The sequence below is a fragment of the Anguilla rostrata genome, chromosome 2 (genome assembly GCF_018555375.3).
Source record: "Anguilla rostrata isolate EN2019 chromosome 2, ASM1855537v3, whole genome shotgun sequence".
Taxonomy (NCBI): domain Eukaryota; kingdom Metazoa; phylum Chordata; class Actinopteri; order Anguilliformes; family Anguillidae; genus Anguilla; species Anguilla rostrata.
Window position 1 is genome coordinate 1494863 of NC_057934.1, and position 26635 is coordinate 1521497.

Here is a 26635-nt window from a genome sequence, read left to right on the forward strand (position 1 = left end):
TGCATGTGTAAATACAAAAACGTGTGTGAATGCATGCACGTGTGTTTACACGCACACACCCACATACATACATACATGCATGCATACATACATAAACACGCACCCACGCATGTGCACACACATAAACACACACACTGAAGAGTATCATGAACAAAATGGGAAAATAAACGTCAACATAATATTCCAGGACAGGTCCAATATATATATATATATATATATATACCCCTGAATCTAAAGCATGAAAGGAGAACGCTGGGCTCAGAAATTGACCTGTCGCCGCGGCCTAGCCCTGTCTCCAATGCGCTGTGCTCTGAACGTTCAAACCGCTCTCTGCTCAAAACTCCTCTGAAAAGGTCACATGGACTCGGTTTAACGAGACGGGGAGAGCAAATGGGTAACATGCCTTTCCCCCATGGGTCTCCATGCAGACGTGTTCTCCCCGGAAGTCAATGGGGTAAACTGATCGACTGGCGATGCACCGCACAGAAGCAGGGAGGGCATTTTTTTACTGGTTATATAACTAAAGCTGGCCCCGTGGAGATCGTATTCACGTCTAATGGCATTTTATAAAAAATCAATTTACTTAGGAGATGACATGCCCTCCAATCCGAAAAATGAATGTGTAAAAGAAATTAGACACTGGAGGAGAGGGGGGAAAAAATGTAATCAGCGATTTAGCAATAATCGCTATAAATAAATAATCACTAGTGCCATTAGGCCTGACATCCACCTCGGGACAGGGTCTGACGGAGTTATCTAACCTGCAGCGCAATCCGAGCCGCGCGTTTTTCATGCTGCAGTCTATTAAAGAGCCCACCCCCCCTGCCCCCCCCCCTCACCCCCGCCCCCCCGCACTCACAGCTCAGGGGAGCGTTATTGTGCAGATCAGGAGAGCGGGCGCCCGGCTGTAATTTGTACAGCCACGGGATCGTGTAATTACATTAACCCACGGCACATTTAACGCCGGAACACCGACGGCACCAAAAGCGCCGCGCTCCGCGCGCCGTGTTCCGATTCTGTCGAAGGGGTCAAAGGTCGCGCGAATCCGAGGGCTGGGGGGAGGGCCTGAGTAATTACGAGGGGATCTCAGCAAATGCTGTTATGAGACCAGCTTTCGCAGGTCCTGCAGATCAATGGCTTTCTGCAAGTCTTTGAACTGCAGTTAAATAGAAAAAAAAAAAAAAAGCTGGATAGACTTACAGACCAGTCTGAGAGGAGAAGGGGGAGAAAAAAAACTCAGAGGAATGTACTGGGGGATTTATACAGACAAGTTTTAAAGCCAAGAGCCTTCAAATGCCAATACTAATCCACATAATAATTCAGCGCACAACTCTCCAGTTCAGACTCCTTACAGTCGCCATATGCGAGCTACAGTCGAATCGCAGGCGGCTTCAGAAGACTCGCGCAAACGGTCGAGCGTGCGTGCATATGTGCCCCCCCCCCCAAACCCCCCCTCCCCCCCCCACCCGCGCCCCCAATCCGCAGATTTCTAATTAACTTCGGGGCAGCGCACAGATTTCCCCAGTCTAAGTACGGCTGTTCAAACCAAATAAATATGCGCAAAAGAAAACTGCACATTCTTTCTGCAGAAAAAGAAAGCACTTTTTTTGGAAAGAAGGGACTGTTTTACGCGAGCAGGTTAAAGGCCAGCGGAAGGCCCAGGAGCTGTCACACATTCCCATCGCAAACTGGATTCGTTTTTTTGGTGTGCAGTTGTGTGTAAGGTGCTAAATGCATTTTAAAAAAATAGTCTTGCTGCTTGAGGAACTGCTCATCAGCCGCTAGTTCAGGATGTGAAGGAAACGACCACCTGTTTAACATTAATAGAAGTAACGGTCAGCTAAACGCACCTACACCGTACATATACAGATATCAAAATATCATAATTTTTCCATGTGTCCCCCATTCGATTAAACACATCTATGCATGTAAAGATATTAAGATGTTATTTAGAGAGATAAAACCATTTATTTTTTACATTTCCAGAAGGCATCAACCTATCGGGTAAATGTCTCGAACTGGCGGAGTCTGGAAAAGGAGGTTTCTGTTTGAATGGCCCACAATTCACAGCTCGAAACACCGCGTAAAAAATCGACAAGAGCACGACAGGCAGGTCTGGCGTTTCTCCGTGTCGTCAAAGAGTGAAACAGCGCAGCTCTGTCTGCACGTTCTGTGCAAAACGCACGTCTCATTTTCAAACGGGCCCGCTTTGAAGAGACAATCTTCCACTGTGCGAACGCGTCCGTCCACCGAGGGTTTGCGCCGGGGATTGGAAAATCGCAGGTAATTGCACGAACCCGTGGAATCGTGTTCGGTTTTGGTGGAGGCTAAAATAACAAAGCCCCGATTGTTACGGGGCGCAGGGCGGCAGAGCCTCGCTGGCGGGGGGAGTTAATTCGATACATATTTTCCTCCGCGGAAAAAAAAGTCAGCGTTCTGCGCGAGATTCCCTCCTCATAACGCTTTTTGTAACATCTGTCACACCGCTTTCAAACATCAAGGGGCGGGTTGGGGTGGGGGGCAGGGGGGGCAACCCAAACTTGCGAAAGCTGTCGAGCTCGACGCTGGTATTTGTGGGAGTGTGAGTTATTTAAACTCCCTCTGATAATCTCCCGTAAGGAGCCCTCTCACAGTCCTCCTCGAGCGCGGGACAGCGCGCGGAGAGGGCTTCTAATGATTCATCCCTGTTTAAAAGGCATGAATCATCTCCACTGCAGCTGGAATATGACGGTCCCAGATGGAAGAATCAACAACTGTTTAAATATGGGAGGGGTTTTTTTAAATTTTTTTTTTAAACCTCCAGATGGAATTAACGGTGGGTTGGCGGTTTGATAGCTAGATCAGATATTTATCGGCTACTTGAGTGTGAAGCCCTTCAAATCTCTGCCCTTCTGGAAATCTATATAAACAGAGCTGTGAGCTCCCATGAAGAATACAAACATACCATGTCAACCTTTTTCCTTTTTTCTTTTTTTAAAAATGAGAGAATTGCTGACACACTAACTGGCTGTAGTCATTGTGACATCACCACCACTTGCAGACAACCGCTGCCACTCCCTAGCCAGCGTTTCTCTGTTGAAACGCGGCAGTGTTTTCTGTGAATTGGCTCTGATCCCTGGTGCTCAGTAAAAGGTAGGAGCACTCACACTCTGAGTCCACCTGGATGACGTGTCTGTTCTCCAAAGAGGAATTTTGGGACAATAATGTAAAGGGAGTGTTGACCAGAACTTGCTGCTCTTCCATGTTGGCGCACATACACTGGTGAACTGAACGTGACTCGTTTAAACATGCATTATACTTCAAACTCTTGCTGAAAGCCTGCACCATTAAACTCCGTGACACACAGCATCTTACAGCAGCACAGCCGGAGCAATGGCAGGACTCTTCCTCGCTGAGAGACACCCTTTCTCCCGCTCATTTCGAAGGTCCGGCCATTGAATTCAAAATTTTAGAGGAGAACAACGAGGATTTTTCCACATTTCAAAGGCTGCGAGGTGTAAAGGTGCATCACTGATTGGTCCACGGAATGAGACTGGTGCATCGCTGATTGGTCCACGGAATGAGACTGGTGCATCACTGATTGGTCCACGGAATGAGACTGGTGCATCACTGATTGGTCCACGGAATGAGACTGGTGCATCGCTGATTGGTCCACGGAATGAGACTGGTGCATCACTGATTGGTCCACGGAATGAGACTGGTGCATCACTGATTGGTCCACGGAATGAGACTGGTGCATCACTGATTGGTCCACGGAATGAGACTGGTGCATCACTGATTGGTCCACGGAATGAGACTGGTGCATCACTGATTGGTCCACGGAATGAGACTGGCGCATACCGACAATATAAAGACATCATCTGACGCACTGACAGGAACGACTGGAGTCTGAAACACCGCAGTTCTGCAGAAAAGGTGACTGGTGTTATGGTCCATATTAGGCACGAGCTGCTATGTTACCCCACAACACGAGAGTTAAACAGCTATCATTGTTGCGACGGCGATTTGACAGGTATTGCATTCTTTCGCCAATTAGCTATATTTTCGATGCCGGTTGAGTGATGAGGTCAATTATGGATCAACTGCAACGGAATCCGATGGACTCTGCCACAGACGCAGGACGCGTCGTTTCTTCCAGAGGGCAAGCGGCAACATGACATCGGCAGGTCCACAGTTCTTGGCAGCGCCGCGAAAAAGACAGGAAGAACAGATGAGGATGTCAAAGTCAGGAAAGCCGAGGAATAACATCATTTTTACCACCCTCAACTCAACTGTCAGGGAGGAAAGAAAAAAACAAGCCTTCAAAAATAACAGCAGACTGTTTGACTCCAACATCAAGTGAGCATGACAAGAGAAGCAGACATAAACTGTGGGTCTTTATCAGCATCTGTTTGACTGACAGCTTTTATGCGTATGATGGACTGGCTGATTCTTACAGAGGCATGATAAACAATGTGCCAAAAGCTCCACAGGTAAAAAAACGAACCTCAGCTAAAAAAAAAAAACTAAAAAAAACACACAGGTAAGAAAGAACCACAGGTAAAAAGAACCACAGGTTTAAAAGAACCACAGGTAAAGAATAACACACAAACGCAGTGGCGGTCTCTTAATTTATAAATTAGTAGCATAATTAATCGACAAAAAAGGTTTAATGATCGGCACAAAAAAAAAGAAAAGCACTTGAAAGGCCTGGCTGGGAGAGGGGGGGGGGGTCGTAATTGCTTGGGGGGGGGGGGGGACTACGCAAGTCAACAAAAACGGGATCGATGGAGAGGATTATATTAGAGAGCGCTCTTGGCCTCTCGCCACGCGGGGCAAGCACGCTCGGTCCAGCCCGTCCAGCCCGTCCAGCCCGTCCAGCCCGTCCAGCCCGTCCAGCCCGTCCAGCCCGTGCAGCCGCAGCCCATCAGGACGGCCAGGCTGATGCTACGCAGCCGGAGCAGCTCATCTGCGCAGCGGGGAAATGGATCAGGCATCGATCGCCCGGCCTGAGGTAGTTAGAGCGGTTGTCAAGGCGATGGGACGTGGGCCCTCAGCACCAGAGAAATGCATCTGGGCCCTGGTGAATTACAGAGCGACAAAAACTATTTCACTATTTTATTTATTTATTTTATTTTACATTATTATTTAATTTTTAGCATAAAGCGCTCCACACGCGTGGGGATAAGGTGTTGGGGCGAGGCCGGGGGACCTTGTCGGAAGTTTGAAACGACGGTGGGGTGCAAGCTAAGCGCATAACTGTGTGGTTCCTGTCCATTCGCCCAACAGCGGTCAGGGTGTGACGTCAGAAACACAGCGATGGGCCTCGTCGCCCCCGGAAAGCACCTCCAATAAAAAGAAGCTACAGTTTCACTGAGCCCCCATTGGCTGAATCTTCATACGCTTTAAAAGTCTGAATCTTCATACGCTTTAAAAGGATGAATCTTCATACGCTTTAAAAGGCTGAATCTTCATACGCTTTAAAAGGCTGAATCTTCATACGCTTTAAAAGGCTGAATCTTCATACGCTTTAAAAGGCTGAATCTTCATACGCTTTAAAAGGCTGAATCTTCATACGCTTTAAAAGGCCGAATCTTCATACGCTTTAAAAGGCCGAATCTTCATACGCTTTAAAAGGCTGAATCTTCATACGCTTTAAAAGGCTGAATCTTCATACGCTTTAAAAGGCTGAATCTTCATACGCTTTAAAAGGCTGAATCTTCATACGCTTTAAAAGGCTGAATCTTCATACGCTTTAAAAGGCTGAATCTTCATACGCTTTAAAAGGCTGAATCTTCATACGCTTTAAAAGGCTGAATCTTCATACGCTTTAAAAGGCTGAATCTTCATACGCTTTAAAAGGCTGAATCTTCATACGCTTTAAATGGTTGAATCTTCATACGCTTTAAAAGGCTGAATCTTCATACGCTTTAAAAGGCTGAATCTTCATACGCTTTAAAAGGCTGAATCTTCATACGCTTTAAATGGTTGAATCTTCACACACTTAGTTGGGCTGAATACTAAAGAGAGCGTATGTGGGGGAAAAAAAGCACCACTCAGGACCTCACGTATCAGGAATTAATACTCTGTACTCGCCAACCTGTGAAATAGAAGCTGAACAAACAAACGAGTCTGGGTGAGCACTAGGATTTCTATAAATAAATGGATTTTTCTGGCTGTGCATTCCTCCAGTCTCCTGAACCGTAAAGCAATCATTTACATTCTTTTCCTGGCCCAGACAGTCTGGCCAGGTTTTTATTTTATTAAAGCCTGTTTTTTTTTCTTGGTGAGAATATGCCGTTCACACTGCTGTCTAAACCAGGGCGCACACGAACAGCTCAGTGGCAAATGACCCACTTAGTCTCTAATGAGAAAATGTAATTTACATAACACGTCAATTAGAATACTAATGAAGTCGTATAACGTATACAATTGGCGACATATTTCCATGACGAAAATCAATAATAACAGACTTGGATAATAAGCCGCCCCCCCTCCCCCCCCCAGAGGGGACACGAGCGAATGCATCATACATGTACGCACCGGGCGGGGTTGGGGGGGGGGGGGGACCACCGAGTCACACAAGACGCTCAGGCGTAGCATCATGGGATAAAAAAAGGCCATATTTCCCCCGTTAGTTATTCATACATAACAGACTGTGCGGTGAAAGGCGGCGGCTAATTCTCCAGATCGATACGAGCCTGAAGTGGCGACACACTGGTAGAGGGGGGGGGGGGGGGAGGGAGAGAGAGAGAGAGAGAGAGAGCTGATTGCATTAATCACACGCACGAAACGCGTGGAGCGGACAAGCTTTTAATTTTTACTGAGTGTCCCGGAGCGGACAAGCTTTTAATGTTTACTGAGAGTCCCTGGCCGTCTGTCTCCTGTCCCCCTGGCCGTCTGTCTCCAGTCTGAGGGGCGAACACTTCCGCTGGATACCCAACGTCTCCTCACAACCGGCGCTGCACTCCGGGAAGTTTCCGCAGAACCTGCCTTCACTCAATCCCAGAATCCCAGGCAGCGTTCCACCACCACACCCAAAGTGGGAATGCCACATTCTAGTTTTCTAAAAAAAAATTTTTTTTAAATATTATTTTTTTTTAAATTTTAAATAAAAAAAAAGTTTTATTTTTTATTTATTTATTTTTTTAAAAGGTTTTATTTTTTTATTTTATTTTTTAAAAAAATTAAGTGCTGTTCCTCATTCCAGTAATGACTTTCCATGGGAGTGGGAGCTCTTCCAGTGAATAATGGCTCCTTGTGATTTGTACTCCTAGCACTCTTAAGCAGGCAGAGAGTTTCCCGGAGAGATAAGAGCTCAGCCTGTGTAATCCCTCCAGGCCCGGGGCCTTATCTGGCGCCTGAGGCACAGAGAAACCTCCCCGTCCCTCTCAAACGACAACAGCGGCGAGCGCAAGGGGACGCGCCGGGCGCGGCACTCGACCTGGCGCGGAGCGGACCGGCATCACGCCTGCGTGTGTGTGTGTGGACTAGTGTGTGCGAGCGTGTGTGTGTGTGCAGGTGGACTAGGTGCGGCTAGGTGGTGCGGCAGGTTATGTGTGTGTGTGTGCAGGTGGACTAGTGTGTGCGAGCGTATGTGCATGCGTGCGTGCGGGCTAGCTTGTACCTGCGTGCGGACGAGCTCGCGCATGCATGCGTGCGGGTGGACTAGCTAGCGTGTGTGCGGGTGGACTAACACACACCTCTGTATGTGCGTGCATATGTGTGCGTGTGTGTGTGTGTGTGTGTGTGTGTGTGCGTTAATGAAAGGCCTCATTCGAAAGATTTGCGTGACTCAACTGAACCGGAACTCTCCGGAAGAACGCTGATACCACAACGTGAGCAGCGGGTCTCCCCCCCCAGGAGAGCGGCGGCCATGACTGCCCGATAATCAGTCTGGCGTAAACACGCCGCCGCGTGGAGACGCTGTGCTGACCGACCGGGGGGGGGGCAGGGGGGGTCTGGAAGGGACACCGATTAAACCAAAACCCTTGTAAGTAATGTTTTATGGAAGGAGAGATTTCTTCTTCTTTTTTCCCCCCATTCTGACCTTTGGCATTAAATATTGAGAGGGACGGCGGGAACACGGCGTTCTCTCTCTCTCCGCCGTTGTCACGGTGATGGCGCTGCGTCTGAATTCGGCGTGCGGGGGGAACAGAGGCGCAGAGAAAGAGAGAGAGAGGGGGGGGTCACGGCGGACGGGGTGGCACGCGGACGGGAGCGTGGGGGGGGGGTCTCTTACAGGGACGATTAAAACATCTCAAAGTTAACTCAAGCCGCGCGTTTATCTCCTCCTTGTCAAATTCTCTTTGGCGGTGAGATAAACCGACGGTGCCGCCGCACGTCTCTGGAATCCCGAGCGCGCGATATCGATTCAACTGACAACAAAAACACCGGTGAGCGAAAGAAAAAAATAAATAAATAAGAAGAAGAAGAAGATGAAATCCAGAGGCGTCCCCTGTATTTCAGGGCAATCCATAACAGTGTTATTTCACAGGCCCAACAAGCGCGTTCCGCCATTAACCCTTCCCTCCCCAGGCATCGGAAAAATGACCACTTAATGGAGCTAAACCCGCTCGAGCCCCAGATCGATCGCCCCGAAACGGCCCGATCCTGGAGAGGTGTTGTGGGTCTCGGTTTGGCACTGGTGGAGTGGGGGGGGGGGGGGGGCAGGGGGGGTCCCCGTGGCCGATTCCTCACAGACTGCACACGCGGAGATGCTGGACGTGTGTCGGGACGGTCTGGACAGTATGTCACTCAGGCCTTTCGACCAATGAGATAAGAGCGTCTGCGGAAGGCCTGTGATGTAATGTAATGTGATGTACTGCGTGCTGCCGACGGCAGAGTCTAACATGACAAACACATCAAGTGACCGAATCGCAAAACGTTCCTTTTCAGCGGATGCTGTTTCAGATTTGTGTAACGGGGTGAGGTCTTTAGAGGGATTTCCTATCCTGCGAGCATGTGCAGTGTGTGCACTACTGTAAGGACGAGGAGAAAGGGATGATAGGTAAAGCATTATTACTTCCTGTTTACAGATTACATTACAAAGCCGTCAGAACATGAGAGGTTACTATAAAACGCATAAAACTGGATTTAATCCAGTTCATTTTTAGTGTGAATTGTATAACATCATATCAGACCAATCAAATTCTCCAATTTCAAAAGAACTCACTGTGTAAGATTAATCTTTTCTTAAAAGGGTTCTTCTGATAAAAAGGAAACAAGTGACAGAAACACAGCTGGCTTCAAGAAAGAATGAGGGGAATGCCATCCTAGTGGAAAGGTGGAACATATACTCTTACACTTCCTGGTTGTTAGATCTGGTTCAGCCATTTTATTTTAGCTAACAGTAAGAGAAAAGTCAATTTTTCCGTCAACTGTCAATCTGTCCACAGTACCTCACCGTGACGAAGATTTTAGGATATTTTCTTAGCCAAGCTATGATTTTAAATGATTGCACAGCCCATAATGGCAGTATGTCATTCCAATATCAGACTGTGGCTGGAAGGTTAAATAAGAGAAGGATAATGCTTTTGATTCTGCTGACCTGCGCCAGGCATTACTCAGAGCGCCATTTACCGTCAGACACAGGGTGGGGCGTGATGTCATCGGTGATTTAGAGCTCAGAAGCCTGTTGCTGGCACAGAGGAAGCACTGCGAGAGCCAGTGAGCTCTGTCCAGGCTGAACAGGGGGCAGAATGGCGGGGGGGGGGGGGGAACCCACCCAAACGCTGGGATTGAGTTGACCGTATGCAGTACGTGACCGTGCACTGGACTCTGACCGTGGGAGAAGGAGGAGGACGTCGGTTTGGGAATGTTTACGGTACAAACAGAGCCGGTTCCCCTGCACACACACAGCTAAAGACCCACCTGGTCTCAGACGTCATGAAACGTTTGTATTTGAGGCTCATTAGTAAATGCGTGTGTAAAAGCTGAAGATGAGCCCGTTTGACGTGCTGCTGCTACTGTTGCTGTTCAGCGCTGTCTCTGTCGTACATAATTGATCGGCCGGTTTGAGGACACGGATATGAGACGACTAAGCCAGCTGGGAGGAAAACCTGAAGAAGAAGACCATGCATTTTTCATGCACTGCAGTACTCCTCGCTCAAAGTTTACAGACGCTGAGTTTTTGGGAAGAGTGGACACAAAACAACTGAAATATATACAATAAGAAATAAAGAAAATACAGGGGTGACTATGCTAATAGAAGGCTGTTTTGACAGTGCAGAGTGACAGAATACTCACTTGTTAAAATGCCGCGGCACAGCTTTGACACAGAAAGCAAGTGGCTCACATTTATCACAAAGGTAAGTAATAGAGCCCAGTTTACTGCCCTGTAGACAGATCTGCTTGTGCTCAAGGCACCAGGTAAGAGGCACAGTAGATCGCTTTAGTCACGAGCCATTTAACTCACACAGGCCTAGTCTGCAGCCAGATCATCACAAAGTATGTAATTCATAGCCTGCTGCACCAATAGCAATAATAAATACGTTTACACATACTAGCACTCACGCTTGTGTGCACACACACACGCACACACATGCACCCACACCCCCGCACCCACACACACGCACATGCACACACACACGCATGCACACGCACGCACACGCACAGACACACACATGCACACAACCAACCCTAACAAAGCACACCTCATTGAACAGGTTCAGATGCTAATGATTAGCGTCAGGTGTGCCAAATCAGGGCTGAAATGAACACCGAGAGGACGGTAGATCTCCAGGAACAGGACTGGTTACCATCAGCCATCCCTCCATCTCCACATAAATACACATGCATCTTCTAGGCTGCCCATGAGGAGAGGGGGAGAAGGAGAGAGGGAGGGAGTGAGAGAGAGAGAGAGGGAGAGAGAGAGAAACTGTCCCCAGGGGCAAGCCATCTGTGAGCACCATGACAGAAGAAGCGCTGTGGTTTGGACAGCACGCTCTCTCAGAGTCTCATTTGCACACAGTCACACAGGCCGCTGCTCTTCCACACCGAGGCGGAGACTGACAGAGAGGCCACCCGAGATTCATCTCCTCCCAGTGTTTCAAAAAATAAAGAATAAAATAAAAATGTAAACACCATTCTCAGAGACACCATCTACTGTCAGGCTCCACGGACGGCGACCAGCGCAGAGGAACAGAAACACACAGCGGAAAATGGCAGGCTGTTGGGCTGAATGACCTGTTCTCGTCGCTATGCTATGCCATGCTATGCCTTGTCATGCTGTACTATGCTACGCTATACTATGCTATGCTATGCTATACTATGCCATGCTGTATTATGCTATGCTATGCTATGTTAGGCTATGCTATGTAATAAGGGTCTGACTGAAAGCCCGTGTGCCACAAGCTAGCGACTGTCAATAGGAATTTATTTTGGGATGACATATTTATCCTCCCTGTTAGGAAACATCCCTGACCTCATTGCAGCTGAACACAGTAACAGGTCAGAGGAGACCCTCAGCCTTAAGTGCACTAGAGACCTTTTCTTCCCGTTGTTAACCTCCCTTCGTGTTCTGGTCCAGGAGACCCCATCCTGTTTATTTCCCCACTTACACTGCCCCCTCCCCCAAAGTCCCCCACCCACCCAACCCAACCCGACTGCATGTCACACAAAATGTGTGAACAACTAAAAATGACAAAAAACACGAGATATAAAATAAAACAACATTTCTCCTGCTCAATGCCACAGAGACTGGATTTCTGAAAATGTGAGACCAACCCCCACCCCCAAAAAAAACAATGAGCAACACATATTTTTCTTGCTAATTTTTCAAGCAACACAGAGCAGATTCCTGACACCACAGGACGCAGGGGGATGAGGCAGAGTCACAGTGAGGTTTTCATCATCAATATCACTCGCCTGGAAATAAATAGCTTGCGCCGGATGGGACAGATTCTGTGATTTTACCCATTTTCATATTTAATAACTCCATAGTTAATAATCCCGCCTGAAAGTTCTGAAAGGTGACATCCATTGTCGCTCTCGACAGTTCCGCTGTCATTTCGTGAACTGATGATACTTAATAATTCATCTTTCGTTTATTCCTGGAGCTCGATGAAGGATAACACAGTGCATTCATTATGAATATGACCATTTGTCTGTAAATAAATATTATGATACAATACAGTAGCAAATTCAATCATTGTTCCTGTCAAGTACGAAAAAAAAAAAACCCACCCATGTAAAGTATATCATTAGCAAGTAGGAGTCAACTGTCAAAGATGATGCCCAACTGCTGTTCTCTACTGTACATCAACACATCCATATGTATGTTTATCACATGATCCGCGGAAGAGACGCTCAACACCTCTGATTGTTCTGGAAGGTGAGAACTGCATTAATCCGTTTATGATTTCACAGGAAGTCCTCGCCCACCCTTAATATTCACACGCAGCTGGTGCCGCGGCTTTCAGCTGCATAATCGCGATAACCCGGCCAACATTATCTCCTCCACAGATGAGGAATCTGTTCTGCTCTCATGGATTTAGATTAATGCCACAACAGGAAATACTTATGGGGCTGAACTCGCCTGACGCCTTCAAAGTGGAGAGTAAATTTAGCCCACTTCCTGTGCTCGGAAGATAAGAAAAGAGGAGAAGAACGGGGGGGGGGGGAAGAGAAAAAAAAACAGCAGTCAAATGATATTTGTCCCAGTGAAGTACTGCTTCTTTAAAAAATAAAAATCTTTTGAAAGGTACCAACTGAACACAGAACACATTATTCCTTTGGAGAAGCCACTGCAGAGCACTTGAAAAATCTCCAGCCCTGTTGCACTCGAACAGTCTGTACATCTCTCTGCAATAGTGCCTCTAGATTCCCTTTCACTAGAAATAAAAAAAGAAAAAATGTTATTATTAGCGACAGAAATGCACTGCCACACTGTGAGCTTTGCAGGTGAAGGTTCTTTTTTCTCAATACAGTGTACGAACGAATACAGAAACATCTAACAAACCTTTTAAATTAAGGGGCTGATCTTTCATACACTTGCAATGAGTAAAATAAATGGCATCTTGGGTCACAGTTCATAGACATCTTTTCTATTTCCCAGAAGAAACAAACTATTTTACAGTTTGAATCCAAATTCAAAAATAACCATCCGATCTCAGTCAGGCCCTAATGTAAAATTATTTCTTGTACAGTACATGGTTGGAGGTTCAATAAAATTCTGAACATATGTGCAAGTTGCAGGACACCAGTGATATAAGCACTGTGGCTGCAGGGTCACTAAGATCCAAACGCAGTTTAGCGGGAATGCCCGTGCGCAAACAGCTCTCTCTGCCGAACCAGCCTCATTTCGAGGCAACGCATTAATTTCCCCTGCAAACAAGTCCTTTCTGGCAAACGGAATCAGACACAACCGGGTGCGAGGCCCTAACGTCTGCGCAGCCGACAGCTGCGCCGGTTAGAACTTCACATTAACATTCTGAATACAATTATGAGTCTCCGCAACCTTGATCCGGCGATGCATTCGCAGACGGAGAGTGACGTGAATGTTCATGCCGCGGATCTGCGGGGAAGCGGAGGCCAGCCCTGGTGTATCCCGTGACTGGGGGGTCTGCGGCTGAAGATAAACGGGCCAGTTAGGAAGTTTTGTGCCTCTTCTTTCGTTTGGAAACCGCATCACTGTTTTCCAAAACAAAAACCGAACCCGAAGTCAATTTACTGTGAATGAAACAAAAAGCTGTGACTGGAGTCCGTTCCCATCAGGGACGCTAACCGAAGGGCCTGGCCCTTATAGAGTGCGTCTGCACAGAGGAGAGGAGGAGGAGGACTTAGCGGAAATGCTGCAGGGGGCCGGCTCTGGGCCTGTCCCAATGCTCAAACCCCCCCCACCACAGCATTGAGGCCCAGCCACGAGCACCAAGGCTTTCACTCCCAAAAAATGGGGGAAAAAAAAAAAAAATGTTGACGGCCACAACGCAGCACACGAAAAATAAATCTCAAAGCGACTCGTCAGCATCCGGGAGGTCTGCTGGGAAAACGGCGGGAAGAGAGATTTACTGCCCTTCTCAAACCGCCCAAACCGCTGTTTCCAGGCCTGGTGTAGCACCGTCAAGGCTCCAGCGTCACTGCCACAGGACATCTTATTATTTTACAACAAAAAAAAACCAGATGGAAAATGGTTTGGAATGTACAGGATTCTTATAAAATACTGCTTATCGTACAAATAATCAAACAAAAATACAAAAATAAATAAAATCATACACAACATAATATCAGACTATTTTGAGGCAAACTTATGAAAACTCATCGAGAAATTCAAAAGAGGATGGGTAAATATGGCCAAACTCAAGAAAGTAGGAATACCAATTCCATACAGACTGGCCAAACTCAAAGTATTTCTATAGTCTGACTGTTATAGACGGACTCCGCAGGATGTCAAGACAAGAACTGATCAAAATATCCCCAAAAAGGGCGCAGAGCAGCTCCATTCGTCTGCGTTTAGAGGAGCGCGGCAGTTCAGCACGGATCGCTTCTGAGCAAACACAGAGCGGAAATGCACACACGTGCGAACAATTACAGATCGACGCGTTTGAGCCGCGAGAGAGGAGCAGTCAACTCGGCGTCGAGCGAAATCCACGCTTCTAAAACCCCGCGCGGCATCCGCTGCGAGAACGCTCACATCTGCGACCCGTGCGTTTCGCTAAGATTCTCAAACGTTCGATCGCGCTGCCCCACCGATATTAAAGTACTGCCGTAAAAGCATTCTCACTGATGACTGAATAGATGTTTAAAAAAAAAAAAAGTCTATCGCTACCATTTGGTTTGCATATGCTGAATGTCTGCCAAAAAATACATTAACAAGGCCTTTTAAATAGAGCAGACCTAAACACAGTTGGAATAAATAAAAATGTACATTTTTGTTATTTGCATAACATGCATTAGTGATGCTCAATCCTCCAGACACCCTCAGCAGAAAATATTACATCTAAGCAGCACCATTCACTGCTGAGTATTAATACACAATAATAATAATAATAAACGGGAAAAGATGCCTCTCTGGAGGTCAGCGAGTTCGAAACCTCAGGTGAAGCATTCCCATTATACCTTTCAGCCAAAGGTGCTTCAGAAAACATCCGAGCAGTGTGATTGGATAATCCACAGAATGTAATCTATACCCAGGGTAGGAGTGCTAAGCGTAAAAGCTATTGAAATAAACAATGAGCAGATTTGGTTTTGAACCTCACAGAACCTGTTCTCGATGCCAAAAGGTGAAAGTCTATACAGTGTATATATATAAGGCCTTACGCAGGTACGGTCCCACAGGCCTCACACTGGGGAACAGCCGATGTATAACCTCGCCTCCAGCAAATGACTCAGACTAAAGTATTCATTTTGTGCCGTAATGTTGCTGGAATTAAGGAAATGATGACTTGAAATCTGCACATAACACAAGCAGGTTTCCACATGCTGGAAGAGGACACAGAACACAAACAAACAGTGGGGAACTCACACACAATCGAGAGGGGGGGGGGGGGGGGATTTAACACAAAGGTAAACAGGTATAGATACAGGGATACTGCAACATGACAGTTGGAGAATATTTAAATCGGCAAAGCACATGAACAGGAGGGGCGTCCCTATCCCTATCCCCCATCCCCACTATCCTCCATCGCCGTCGCCTCTGCCCCCGCCTTCCCCCCCATCGCTGCCCCCCCCCCCCCAATCCACCCGGCGTGCCCTAATCTGACCCGCCAAGTGAAGCCCACCACGTCTCCATGCCGACGGGTCCGCGTCCTCGTCCCCACCGCTGCCCTGGTGCCCTCTGGTACCGAGCGTTCCGAGCGACTCCTCGCTCTCGTCAACTAACCACCCCCCCACCCCCCCCCCCACCCCACGGGCTCGCGCACCCTGTGCGTTTCTGATATTCCGGAAAGCAGGCACAGGACGGGTGAGACTCGCGTGGAGGAGCGCGCTGGCTCACCCGCGACTTCCACTCAGACCCCAAACGTCCTCATTAGGGAAACAGGACGGACCGCTAGCTAAGGTGCAACACGCATGTAATTGAGCAATTATGGATTTATTTTCATTAGATGGCGGGCTGCAGTTACAGATTGCTGTCTGATAAGATCAGGGTTTTAAATGAGAACTGCTGTAGCAACAAAAAACACACTGGTGAGTAAAGCAGACTTCAGACTGTACGCATCACTACTGTATAAACACCAGCTCAGAGGCAGTGTTTATAAAGCAGGTACACACAGGTAATCAGCTGGGCGTCCGAGCGGGCGATTTCGCCCCTGCACGGAACCCTGGGATTCGCAGGCCACGCAGACACGATCGTTTCAGAGTCCAACATGGCAGCGGTGGTGGGTGTGAAATAAAATAAAATAAAATAAAAAGTCTAATCCCTGGAGGACCAATCCTAATCAAGATGAAACGCAGTCACAGATCTGTTTAATACGGCTGGCCAGAAGAGGAAGTTGGCATGTCAACACGGCGGGATTCAGTTTCACCGCCAACCAGCACTGTAACAAATCGCCTGCAGACACAGCGGGGCTGCCAGCTCGCCTCCACTCTGACTGCATCTGCATTGTGTGACACCTCCTCTCCTCCTCTCCTACATTCCTCTCCTCTCCTCTCCTCTCCTACATTCCTCTCCTCTCCTCCTCTCCTCCTCTGTCCTCTCTTCTGGTCTCCTCTCCTCCCAGGGAGGTGCAGTGGTGGGGGGGGCTGACGCCAGATCTCCGCTGAAGGTCAGGGGGAGGACAGCGTTTTCGCGGAGGAGGAGTTTGGTGGGTGGGGCGGGGGGGGGTGGGGGTGGGGTGGTGGGGTTGGGACGGATGGAGCTGCAGTCACCTCAGGCTGGGGGGGGTGGGGGGCTAGCGGGCGGTGTGTGCTACTTCAGGGCGCGGTGTCAGGTTCTCTCTGTGAGTGGACGTTTCGCCGGTCACATGACCTCCCCCGTTCGGCCCGGCACTGCCAGGCTCGGCCGAGCCGGCACACGCTCGAAAGCATCGAAAGCCGCTACGTCCATATTTAATTCTTTTCTTCAGACTTTCTTAAAAAGCCTCCTTCCAGACTGCCCATTCCTCAGTTCACGCGTCTGAAAGGAGGACGCCGCCATTTTGAAAGCCTTCTCTCGCTCTCTCTCACGCGTGCGAGGGTTAACTCGCTCCCTCTGTGTGTCAGGGCCAAAGCAGGCGCGTGCCATGATAGGTTAATTCAAAGTGGCATCACAGGAAGCGCATCTGTCAGGGCAGATCAAATTACAGGGCAAACTCGAGCTCGCCAGCCAGACAAACAAGCCTGCAGCACACTGCAGATCCTGCGTGTGTGGGGTGGTGTGTGTGTGTGTGTGTGTGGGGTGGTGAGGGGAGGGTCTGCATGTCTGAGGGGAATAGGAGGGGAGGACTAGAACACACACACGTGTATACACACACACACACACACACACGCAAAACACACACACACACACACAAAAGGATCCTCGCTTAAACAAAAACTCAAAAACACTAATCGCAGAACGACGATTTTCGTATTCAGAAAAAGACAAATCCAGCCTCCTCCCCGTCTCCCGCCCCCCCCCCCGCCCCCGCCCTGCCGCTCGCCGTCTGACGAGTCGCCTCAGGACCCCCATTTCCTAGCAACAGCCCGCCACCAAACATTTGGCAGGAGTTCAGCGTTCTCTTTGTGAGAAGCGGCACCGCCGCCGCCGCCTCCCCGCTCAGCGTCTGCCACTGTCTCTGTGGCAGGAGGAGGCGCGCGATTGGCCGTGCCAGCGCCCCAATACTTCTGTCTCCGTCCAATCGCGCGCCAGCGTAGCAGGCACCTTGAGAAGCCGCCGCCAGCCGCCATTCATCACCGCCGTAACGCGCGCGCTCTTCCTCCCGCGCTCTTCCTCCCGCTAAACCTGACTTACGCATCACAGCGCGGCGCGCGGCGCGCCACCCCGGCGAAGATCTACACCGACAAAACTACACCGAGACACGGCGGAATCACGACCGGGAGAATCCTCGGGACGGCCTGGGAAAAAGGGCTTTTTTTTTTTTAAACCGGGGGGACGTTTGAGTGCTCTCGACAAGGTTAATGGAGATTTCGGTTAGAGGAGAGGAGGCATTTGCAAACGTCAGTCGAGACACGCCACAGTGTATTAAGCGCACACAGCCACGGCAGCATATCCGCTTAAGTAGTCCATCATAGAGCACGACGGCAGTGTATTAAAGAAGAAAAAGAAAGGATCCTGGTTTTTGGCAGGGCTTGTGAGGGAGGCTGCATCGATACAGCGGTGTTTATTTCATTTCATTTCAGGCTATTTAGCAGACGCTCTCATCCAGAGCGACTCGCGTGGAGCGATGCTGCATGAGCATCGACATCAATAACAAAAAAAAAAACCCACACAAAAAAAAGAAACTAGCGTAACCTCCTCTCTGCGGCTCAATAGCGGATCTGAGGCGAGTGAATCTCTGCCAATACGCAGCAGATCTGTCGAATATGCAAATGAGCAGCGAAGCCTGAACAGGGACCACCCACATTTAGAGGAACCAAAAAAATAAGAATAAAATCTCCGCCGCAGGAAGACGGACACATGGCAGCCATGACGCGCAAAGGCGCCAAGAGACAACGCAATAATATACATTTCAGCGTCTTCAACTAATAACATAATAATATATATAAAAATATTCAGCATTACATTCTCTTGATGTTCAAAGAATTTTAAGAAACATGGTCATACGAAGAATAATAATAAAGATATTGTATAAAAATGTAAATTGCTGCCATTTTTAACTCTTAATTGAAGCAAATATTAGTTTAATTGGGCCGTGGAGTATGTTAATTTTATTTTCAAATCTACTCTGCTAATGTTTTATTGAAGCGCATTAAATATGCGCTGTAAACAGTTGATAAACTTGCTAATGGCTTTCTGGATACACATAATAGCAATTTGCAGCCTGGCTCCTGCTGTACCCGCTGTGGTGTGGGGGGGGGGGGTGTTCTCCAATGCCACCCAACCAGTGAGACACGTCAAAACGCCACCCAATCAATGAAATGTGTCAAAAAGACAAAGCCGCTGGTCAGCCAGAGCCCGGGCGGGGAGGCGGAAAAGCTGATGTCGGATTTGCAGACTGAACAGCCAGGGACTGCCCAACAGTGTTAGGGATATCATCTTCTTTAACACAGGATCACTTTTCACAGAACAGAAGAGGGAGAGACGGCTTGATCCGGAGATTAGAATCTGATCTGTGTGGGATGGGGGGGCGGGACAGCTCAGCTCTTTCCCTGTCGCCCCCCCACTCTGCTCAAGAGACTGTTTGACAGGTGTGGATCTGTGGATGGGAGACCGGCAGGACAACTGACAGCAGCTACGCTGAGACCCCACCCCCCCCGCCGCTACAAGCCCTGTGCCGGAGGGGGGGTGAGGGGAACACCAGAGCACTGGCCCAACAGCTGAGAGGAGAGTAACTGGATTTCGTATGAACTCTCTGGCCAGGAAATCAATTTTCACACTCACACAGCAGCTGTGCACTTGGTCCAGCAGAACCTGTCTCACACACACAAAAATAAATAAAATAAAATATGGAGTCCAGGATACAGACGGCACAAATGCATTAAACATGCATGTGTACCGGATATATCACCTGTCTGGAGAGTGTTATCATGGTGTCCCCCTCACCCTCGACCCCCCCCCCCAACCTGTAGAAAAACAAGCTGGAGGCAGGAAGCTAATTGGCCAAACCTCAGGCTGAGAAACATAGCCTTAGCTAGCCTGAGGTGGCCTTAGTTAGCCTTAATTAGCCTTAGCTAGCCTGAGGTGGCTTTAGTTAGCCTTAATTAGCCTTAGCTAGACTTAGTTAGCCTTAGCTAGCCTGAGGTGGCCTTAGTTAGCCTTAGCTAGCCTGAGGTGGCCTTAGTTAGCCTTAATTAGCCTTAGCTAGACTTAGTTAGCCTGAGGTGGCCTTAGTTAGCCTTAATTAGCCTTAGCTAGCCTGAGGTGGCCTTAGTTAGCCTTAATTAGCCTTAGCTAGCCTTAGTTAGCCCTGCACAGCTGCATTTGGGCCGGACAACTCTTCCCAGCCTGCTCTTCAACCCCCAAACAGGCTCCAGCAAACGACGACAAGAATTTCAATAAACAGTGGAATGCTGTACCCAAGGTTTCAAAAGACAATTCTGCCGCTGAAGAATGTATCTGGGGGATAAAATAAGAAAATTGAATAAATAAGTACAAATTGTTCAGGGAAAGAAGAAGCTTGTGTTTTCAAATTCCCCAAATGCCTTGAGAACTGTCAAATATTGGGCATCACAAAGCCAAAGAACACCGCAAGTAAACCAGCTGGAGGGGATGATGAATCAGCTTACTCAAAGTTGTTAGGGAGAAGGAAAGGAGAGTGTACATGAATTCACTGCCTAAAGCATCCAATTAAAAAGATAAAGATGTCAATACATATGAAGTGATTTAATTTAATAACACATAATGAAGAATAAAAATCACGAATTTTATTGTGTTGCACTAATTTACTTTTCAGAGGCACATTTTATTCACAGAATTAAAACAGAGGAACCACGTCAAGTCACGTGACCTGCATCTAAAAAAAAAGCACACGACAAACTGTACAACTAGCATTCTCAGTCACCACCGTTCTGCGGCTGAAGATTCCAATTCCACATAATCCAATCTCAGCAATATCTCCTCAAATTACAGCCTGCCAGAGTCGCTGAGCTCCAACAGGCTAATGAAGAAAGTGCTTTCTGACATTTTGACGTTCCGAACAAGGATAAACTGTAGGTCAGCTCCGACAGTTTTGATTTACTGGACAGAAATAGCTGCGCCTTCGACACCGAGCATCGCTGAGCCTCACATAAGAAACAGATTCAAATGGATCTCTGTCAAACATCTCACCCTCGCAGGTCAGGGGGACGGAGCACAGCAAAAAAATCAATGAGCACCAATCCAGACACAATTTCAGCTCGTTGGGTTGTTCACCACGGCACCACGAAGCATGTCATTCACAGCGTACAACAAAAAGAGATGAGTTCTCTGCTAAAGTTACACACAATGCATTCAATAAATGTTACCGTAGAAACCGGAAAGGACACGATTCACAATTGTGTAGAGAAAGGTCTACCGGAAAAACCAGCACAGCCGTAGTGAAGGGACACTCAACATCTGGTGCTGAGCATGGTGTTGGACATGGTGTTGGGCATGGTGTTGGACATGGTGTTGGACATGGTGTTGGGCATGGACATTTGCACCTACCGCTGCCCATCTAGAGAGCCCAGGTTCCGCCTCCTTGGTTTACATACAGAAGTATTTAAACAGAAGTATCTGTCACAGATGCTCATTAAAATAACATAAAAGCAACAAACAGGTATTTTGTACGAGCGATTAAAAATCAATTACCGTGACAAACGGGGAAGCGGTGCACTTTTTACAAAAAAATTGGATCATAACAGAGCAACAGCTCATCATCACAACAGCAAAAAATAATAATAAAGCTGTACCAACACCACCAAAGACAGCTTTAGCTGTTACTTGCTGAAGTACTTCAATATTTATAATGACCTAAAGAAACGGAACTACACAAACAATGACTACACCACAAGTAAGGCAAACCAAAAAAAAAAAAAAAAAACTTATAAGAAGATTCTCTGACATTTGGAAAGCCTGGTGTTTAGGTGATATAACATGAATGAATGAATGAAAGAATGATGTGTAGGGGACTCACCGCGATGTAGTACACCCTGGCCTTCTCCACCAGCGTCCAGTTATCCTCCAGGTCCAGGTGCTTCTCCTTGTCGTAACAGTTCGCCGCTGCCAAATTAGCGACAAGGGACCTAGAAACGGCAGACACAGCTTCGATCAATCCCCACGCGGTCCAGATACCCATCTCCCTTTTTTATTAAAGAGGCACAAGAGGCTGGTCTCTGAAATACTATAAATACTTCACCTTAAGCTATCACGTACGCTCTATTCACACGATAGGAGTATCGCATTACGGTTACATCAGACAACAAGCATCTGAAAATTAAACTCAGGGATCTGAAAATTAAACTCAGGAAAGGCAAGCGGGTGGGTGTGTCCGTGACACGTACACACCAACAATCAGCCGACACTTCTGGCGTTATTATCCTCACGCTTTACGGTGTCAGAAAAGCCCTTCTAGGTGTCGTTTTGTCTCGTCTCATGTAATAAAAGAAAGAATTACCACTATGTCAACTGCGGGGGTGGGGGGAGGGGGGGTGGTGATTTCATCAACAGGTGTAATGGTTTTTTGCCTTGTCCACAGCCACTCACATTAAAACATCTGATACCGCCGTTAAAATGTGCAATTAGGCGGGCTGTGGGCTCAATTTACCGCCATATGCAGTCACACCCGCCAAACAGCTGCTCCGCAATCACGTCAACTCCCCCAGTAGTCAACGGCAACAAATTTAAAACCAATTATTCAGATCGGAGCGGCACGAGGCGCTTTTCACTAACGAGCGAGAGCCCGCGTCACACACACGGCGTTCAGGCGTTCAGCACGGAGAGGAAGACACACGGCGTTCAGTAAGGAGAGGAAGACACGCGGCGTTCAGTACGGAGGGGAAGACACGCGGCGTTCAGTACGGAGAGGAAGTCACACGGCGTTCAGCACGGAGAGGAAGACGCACGGCGTTCAGTACGGAGAGGAAGACACACGGTGTTCAGTACAGAGAGGAAGACACACGGCGTTCAGTACAGAGAGGAAGACACACGGTGTTCAGTACAGAGAGGAAGACGCACAGCATTCAGGCGTGCAGTATGGAGAGGAAGACACGCGGCGTTCAGCACGGAGAGGAAGACACGCGGCGTTCAGGCACTCAGCACGGAGGGGAAACACGAGGTGTTCAGCGCACGCAACGCGTTGAGTCAGCGTTGACCCAAACGGGGACTTCTGGACTTCGTTACCCTCCACGCAGTCGTAACGTCAGAAACAAACCAGCCCCAATAAAAATAAATACATTTTATATGAACGAGGTGGGCTTTGTTAGGGTTGGAGTGTAAACCTACAGGACGGTAGATCTCCAGGAGCAGGGCTGGGCAGCCCTGCTCTAGCTGTTGAGTGAGGTGGGCTTTGTTAGGGTTGGAGTGTAAACCTACAGGACGGTAGATCTCCAGGAGCAGGGCTGGGCAGCCCTGTCCTACATGATATTGGGACTTAGGCTTCAGAGGCGATCCACTGAAAGAGCAAAGCAAGCGGGCCTTAAATTTAAGCCACACAGCACCGGAGACCAGAGAGCGGTGACCACTTCACCGTGACGTCCACACAGTCACGGTTTTAATTCCACGCTGAAATGAAATCTAAAACATCGCGAGCGCTTCATCTAAAAAGCGTCTGAGCCGCCGGTGACAAATGAAGCTGTCAGCGCTACTTTGCGCCGTGATTAAATTACCCAGCATTCCCCCGTGGCGCGTGCGGTATTCTGCTGTAGGGCCAGCGCGTTTGGCAGGCTCCAGAAGCTCGGTCAGCTTCACTCGCCCGCTCCGACCTCTCTCTCTCTCTCTCTCTCTCTCTCTGGCTAACGGCTGTAGCCGGTAGTTCCTGAATCGCGTGACCTTCCCGCATCCGAGAGAGCCTCGAGGCGCGGGGGTCGGGGTTAGGTAGTTAGTTAGACCTTCTCCCACGGAATCCCGAGCAGGAGGCGGTGGGGTGGGGGTGGGGGGGGGAGCCTTACGAGCCGGGACAGGGGCAGGTGACTGACGGCTACAGAGGCGGCAGTTGAAGGTCGAATATGAGGGGTCCTTTAGAGGGCTTATTGATCCTCAAATGGGACGCGGGTCTCGAACGGGGGGGGGGGGGTATTATGAGACGGGCTGTGACCTCGGGCGTCCACGGCGACGGCTGCGCTCTGACGGGGGGTGGGGGGGGAGGGGGGGGCAGCGAGGATGGCAGAGCAGTTTGGTAGAGCTCTCAGGGGCCTGGACATGGAAGCAGCTCAGCTACCGCCGCCGTGCGCAAGGTATTCAGTCCGAACGGCTTCTGGAAATACCAGGATGTATAAACGATAATGCGCTAATTTAAGCTCTGCTAGCCGTCCAGGAAAAGGCTGACTGCTAAACAAATAAACAAGGCAATCTAATCCAGTCTGGGGGAAGGATACGGCTGCAACTGGATGCAAAAACAAAAACCCAGACTGCGTTCAAGACTTCTGACCTAAAAGGCCCTGCCAAATGTCACTCTGCAGCCTGACGTCTTCAGGAAAAACAATCTGATTGGCTGTCGAAACGGACCCGATTTTAACATTGTGTTACCGCACAAATGGGACAGAATGCCACCAGGCCAAGGCAAAGACTGACGCGTCAGTCAGTGAAATGATCATTCATGAGGCCGTCTGCAAACACTACTGACACTGATGAACATCAATTAAATCACATTCAGCCATTTTAAATGATGTGGGGTTTATATCAACAGCGTGATTTCACTGTTAATGACATGCGTTGTCTGGGGAGTCATAAATGTAATTATAAATGTAATTACACGAGCACAGAGAACGTTTAGGTCTCAGGCTTGTTTTGAGTGATGTCTATCTCTAACACATCTCCTTTTGAGGTCCCTCCTCATGCACATATTCTGAGAAATCCACCATCCCTGTCAGCGAAGCAATCAGCTCACAGCAGCGAAGGAGGCGAGAGAGAACATCTGCAAACAGTTGTGCGTCAACAAACGTCTGTCACAGGAGCCGTTATTGGAAGCTATAATTACAAGGTAGAAGCTAGCTGTCAAGCTAACTGCCATCTCCAACATGAAAAACAGCTTTAAATGCTTTCGCCTCTTTCTTTTTTTACTTTAAGTTGTTTTTTCCCCCCACACTTTAAATATCCTGGTTTTTGAACATTCACAAAGATGGTTGACTTATGATGACTTTTTTTCCAGAGGTGAATAGTAAAAATTCACCATCGCCATACTGTAAAACATCTATCGCTACAACTGCTTGCCTGAAAATGGGAAAGTCTAATCTAACTGTAAAAAAAAAAACTGTTCTACATATAAAAACAAAACAAAAAGAGGGTCACACTAATATGACACTTACATGTCACACTCATTCTTTAGAAAACCCGGTCAAAGTCTTCTATTAAAAATACATTATTAAATACAAAAGGAAACAGCACTGATTAATAATGGGTCTGTAGCAGATTTGGCTGTACAGCAGCGTGTGCAATCCCAGTGTGAGCAGACTAGCAAAACACAAACGGTGCGCAGTGTGTAAGTGTAAGGCTCAGACGTCTGATGCTTCCACAGCCAGCGTAACTTAATCAGGATGATAAACGGAGTGGGGGGGGGGGCAGGGTCAGCCTGGCTCTGTGAGTGACAGCTGCATAGGGCCCCACTGCACGCTGAGCGTGGGGGGGGCGAGGGGGGGCATTAGAAAGGGCAGGCCCAGCCAAGCACACGGCAGACAGGAGGCCTAACTCTGCCAGCGCAGCCTGCCAGCCAGCCGTGTGTCACTCCCAGGAAACAGAATGCCTTTTAACGTGACCCCCCCCCCCCCCAAAGACTCGCTAATTAAAGTCACGCAGCTGCCAGAGTCGACAAGGAGGGGCTGTCGAGGGGGGGAATCAAGGTGGGGGGAGAATAGATTTATTCAAATATCGCGCCAGCGATGTTGCCCCCCCAAAAAAAAAAAAAATTTAATAAATTCATTAAATATAGAGCACTGAAACAAAATACATAAATGAATAAATAAAACAAACAGATGAATGAATGCATTTTCAAAACAACCACCCGTAAAGAGTGCACTGGGCTTGGGAACAGAAATCCTAGAGGTGGTATAGCAGCAATACAGCGGTGGAATAGTAGCAGTATAGCAGAAATAGCTAGGCGTGAATGCTATGCAGTAAGCTATAAGCATATGCTATGTGTATATAGCTGCAGTATAGCAGGGTATATAGTAGCAGTATATAGTCAGCAGTGGTATATAGCTGTAGTATAGCAGTGGTATATAGCTGTAGTATAGCAGTGGTATATAGCTGTAGTATAGCAGTGGTATATAGCTGTAGTATAGCAGTGGTATATAGCTGTAGTATAGCAGTATAAGCTTAGTATAGCAGTGTATAAGGTAGTATAGCAGTAGTATATAGCTGTAGTATAGCAGTGGTATATAGCTGTCGTATCACAGTAGTATATAGTTGTAGTATAGCAGTGGTATATAGCGGCAGTACAGCAGTAGCATAGCAGTGGTACAGCAGTGGCACTTCCTGAGGAAGCAGACAGAGCCCTCCCTGTGAGGGCCCGGCTGACCCCTGACCCCTGATCCCTGACCTGTTGTCGCCGGTGATGCAGGCGGCGCAGGTGCCCGTGGGCTCCTCGCTCTGCTCGTAGTAGCGCGCGTCCACGTGCGCCTCCTCCGCCTTGCGCTTCAGGATCTCGCCGAACTTGTCCTTGCCGATGCAGCCGAAGAACGTGCCCACCTTGTGCGGCTGCTGGATCATCCACTGGGGGGGGGCGGGGAGAGAAAAGAGCATCCTGGTTAACTTTGTGGTTAACTTGACTCAACTTCACTGTTGGTTAAAAAAAAAACATATTCCCCAATTTTCCAAGGCTAAAAAGGCTATTTTTACTTTGTCTCCCAAATAGTGTTGTGCAAGAAGATAAAGGTCAAATCTAAAGGTCAAACCTGCAAACGTTTCCTGCACTGCACACCATGTGTAGTCTCCTGCTTTAAATGGGTCTAAATGATCCATTTAGGG

General features: G+C 48.2%; 1 protein-coding gene across 3 annotated transcripts in view; it reads right to left on the reverse strand.

Annotated features, from left to right (window-relative positions):
• LOC135243244 (adenosine kinase-like) overlaps positions 1 to 26635 on the reverse strand; it is a 116009-nt gene that overhangs the window by 44168 nt on the left and 45206 nt on the right. For all 3 annotated transcript variants that reach the window (XM_064314927.1, XM_064314945.1, XM_064314936.1), the window contains exons 5-6: positions 26208 to 26380; positions 21651 to 21759 (exon numbers count right to left, since the gene is read on the reverse strand). In XM_064314927.1, the coding sequence (XP_064170997.1) occupies positions 21651 to 21759; positions 26208 to 26380 (282 nt within the window). The remainder of the gene's footprint in view (positions 1 to 21650; positions 21760 to 26207; positions 26381 to 26635) is intronic.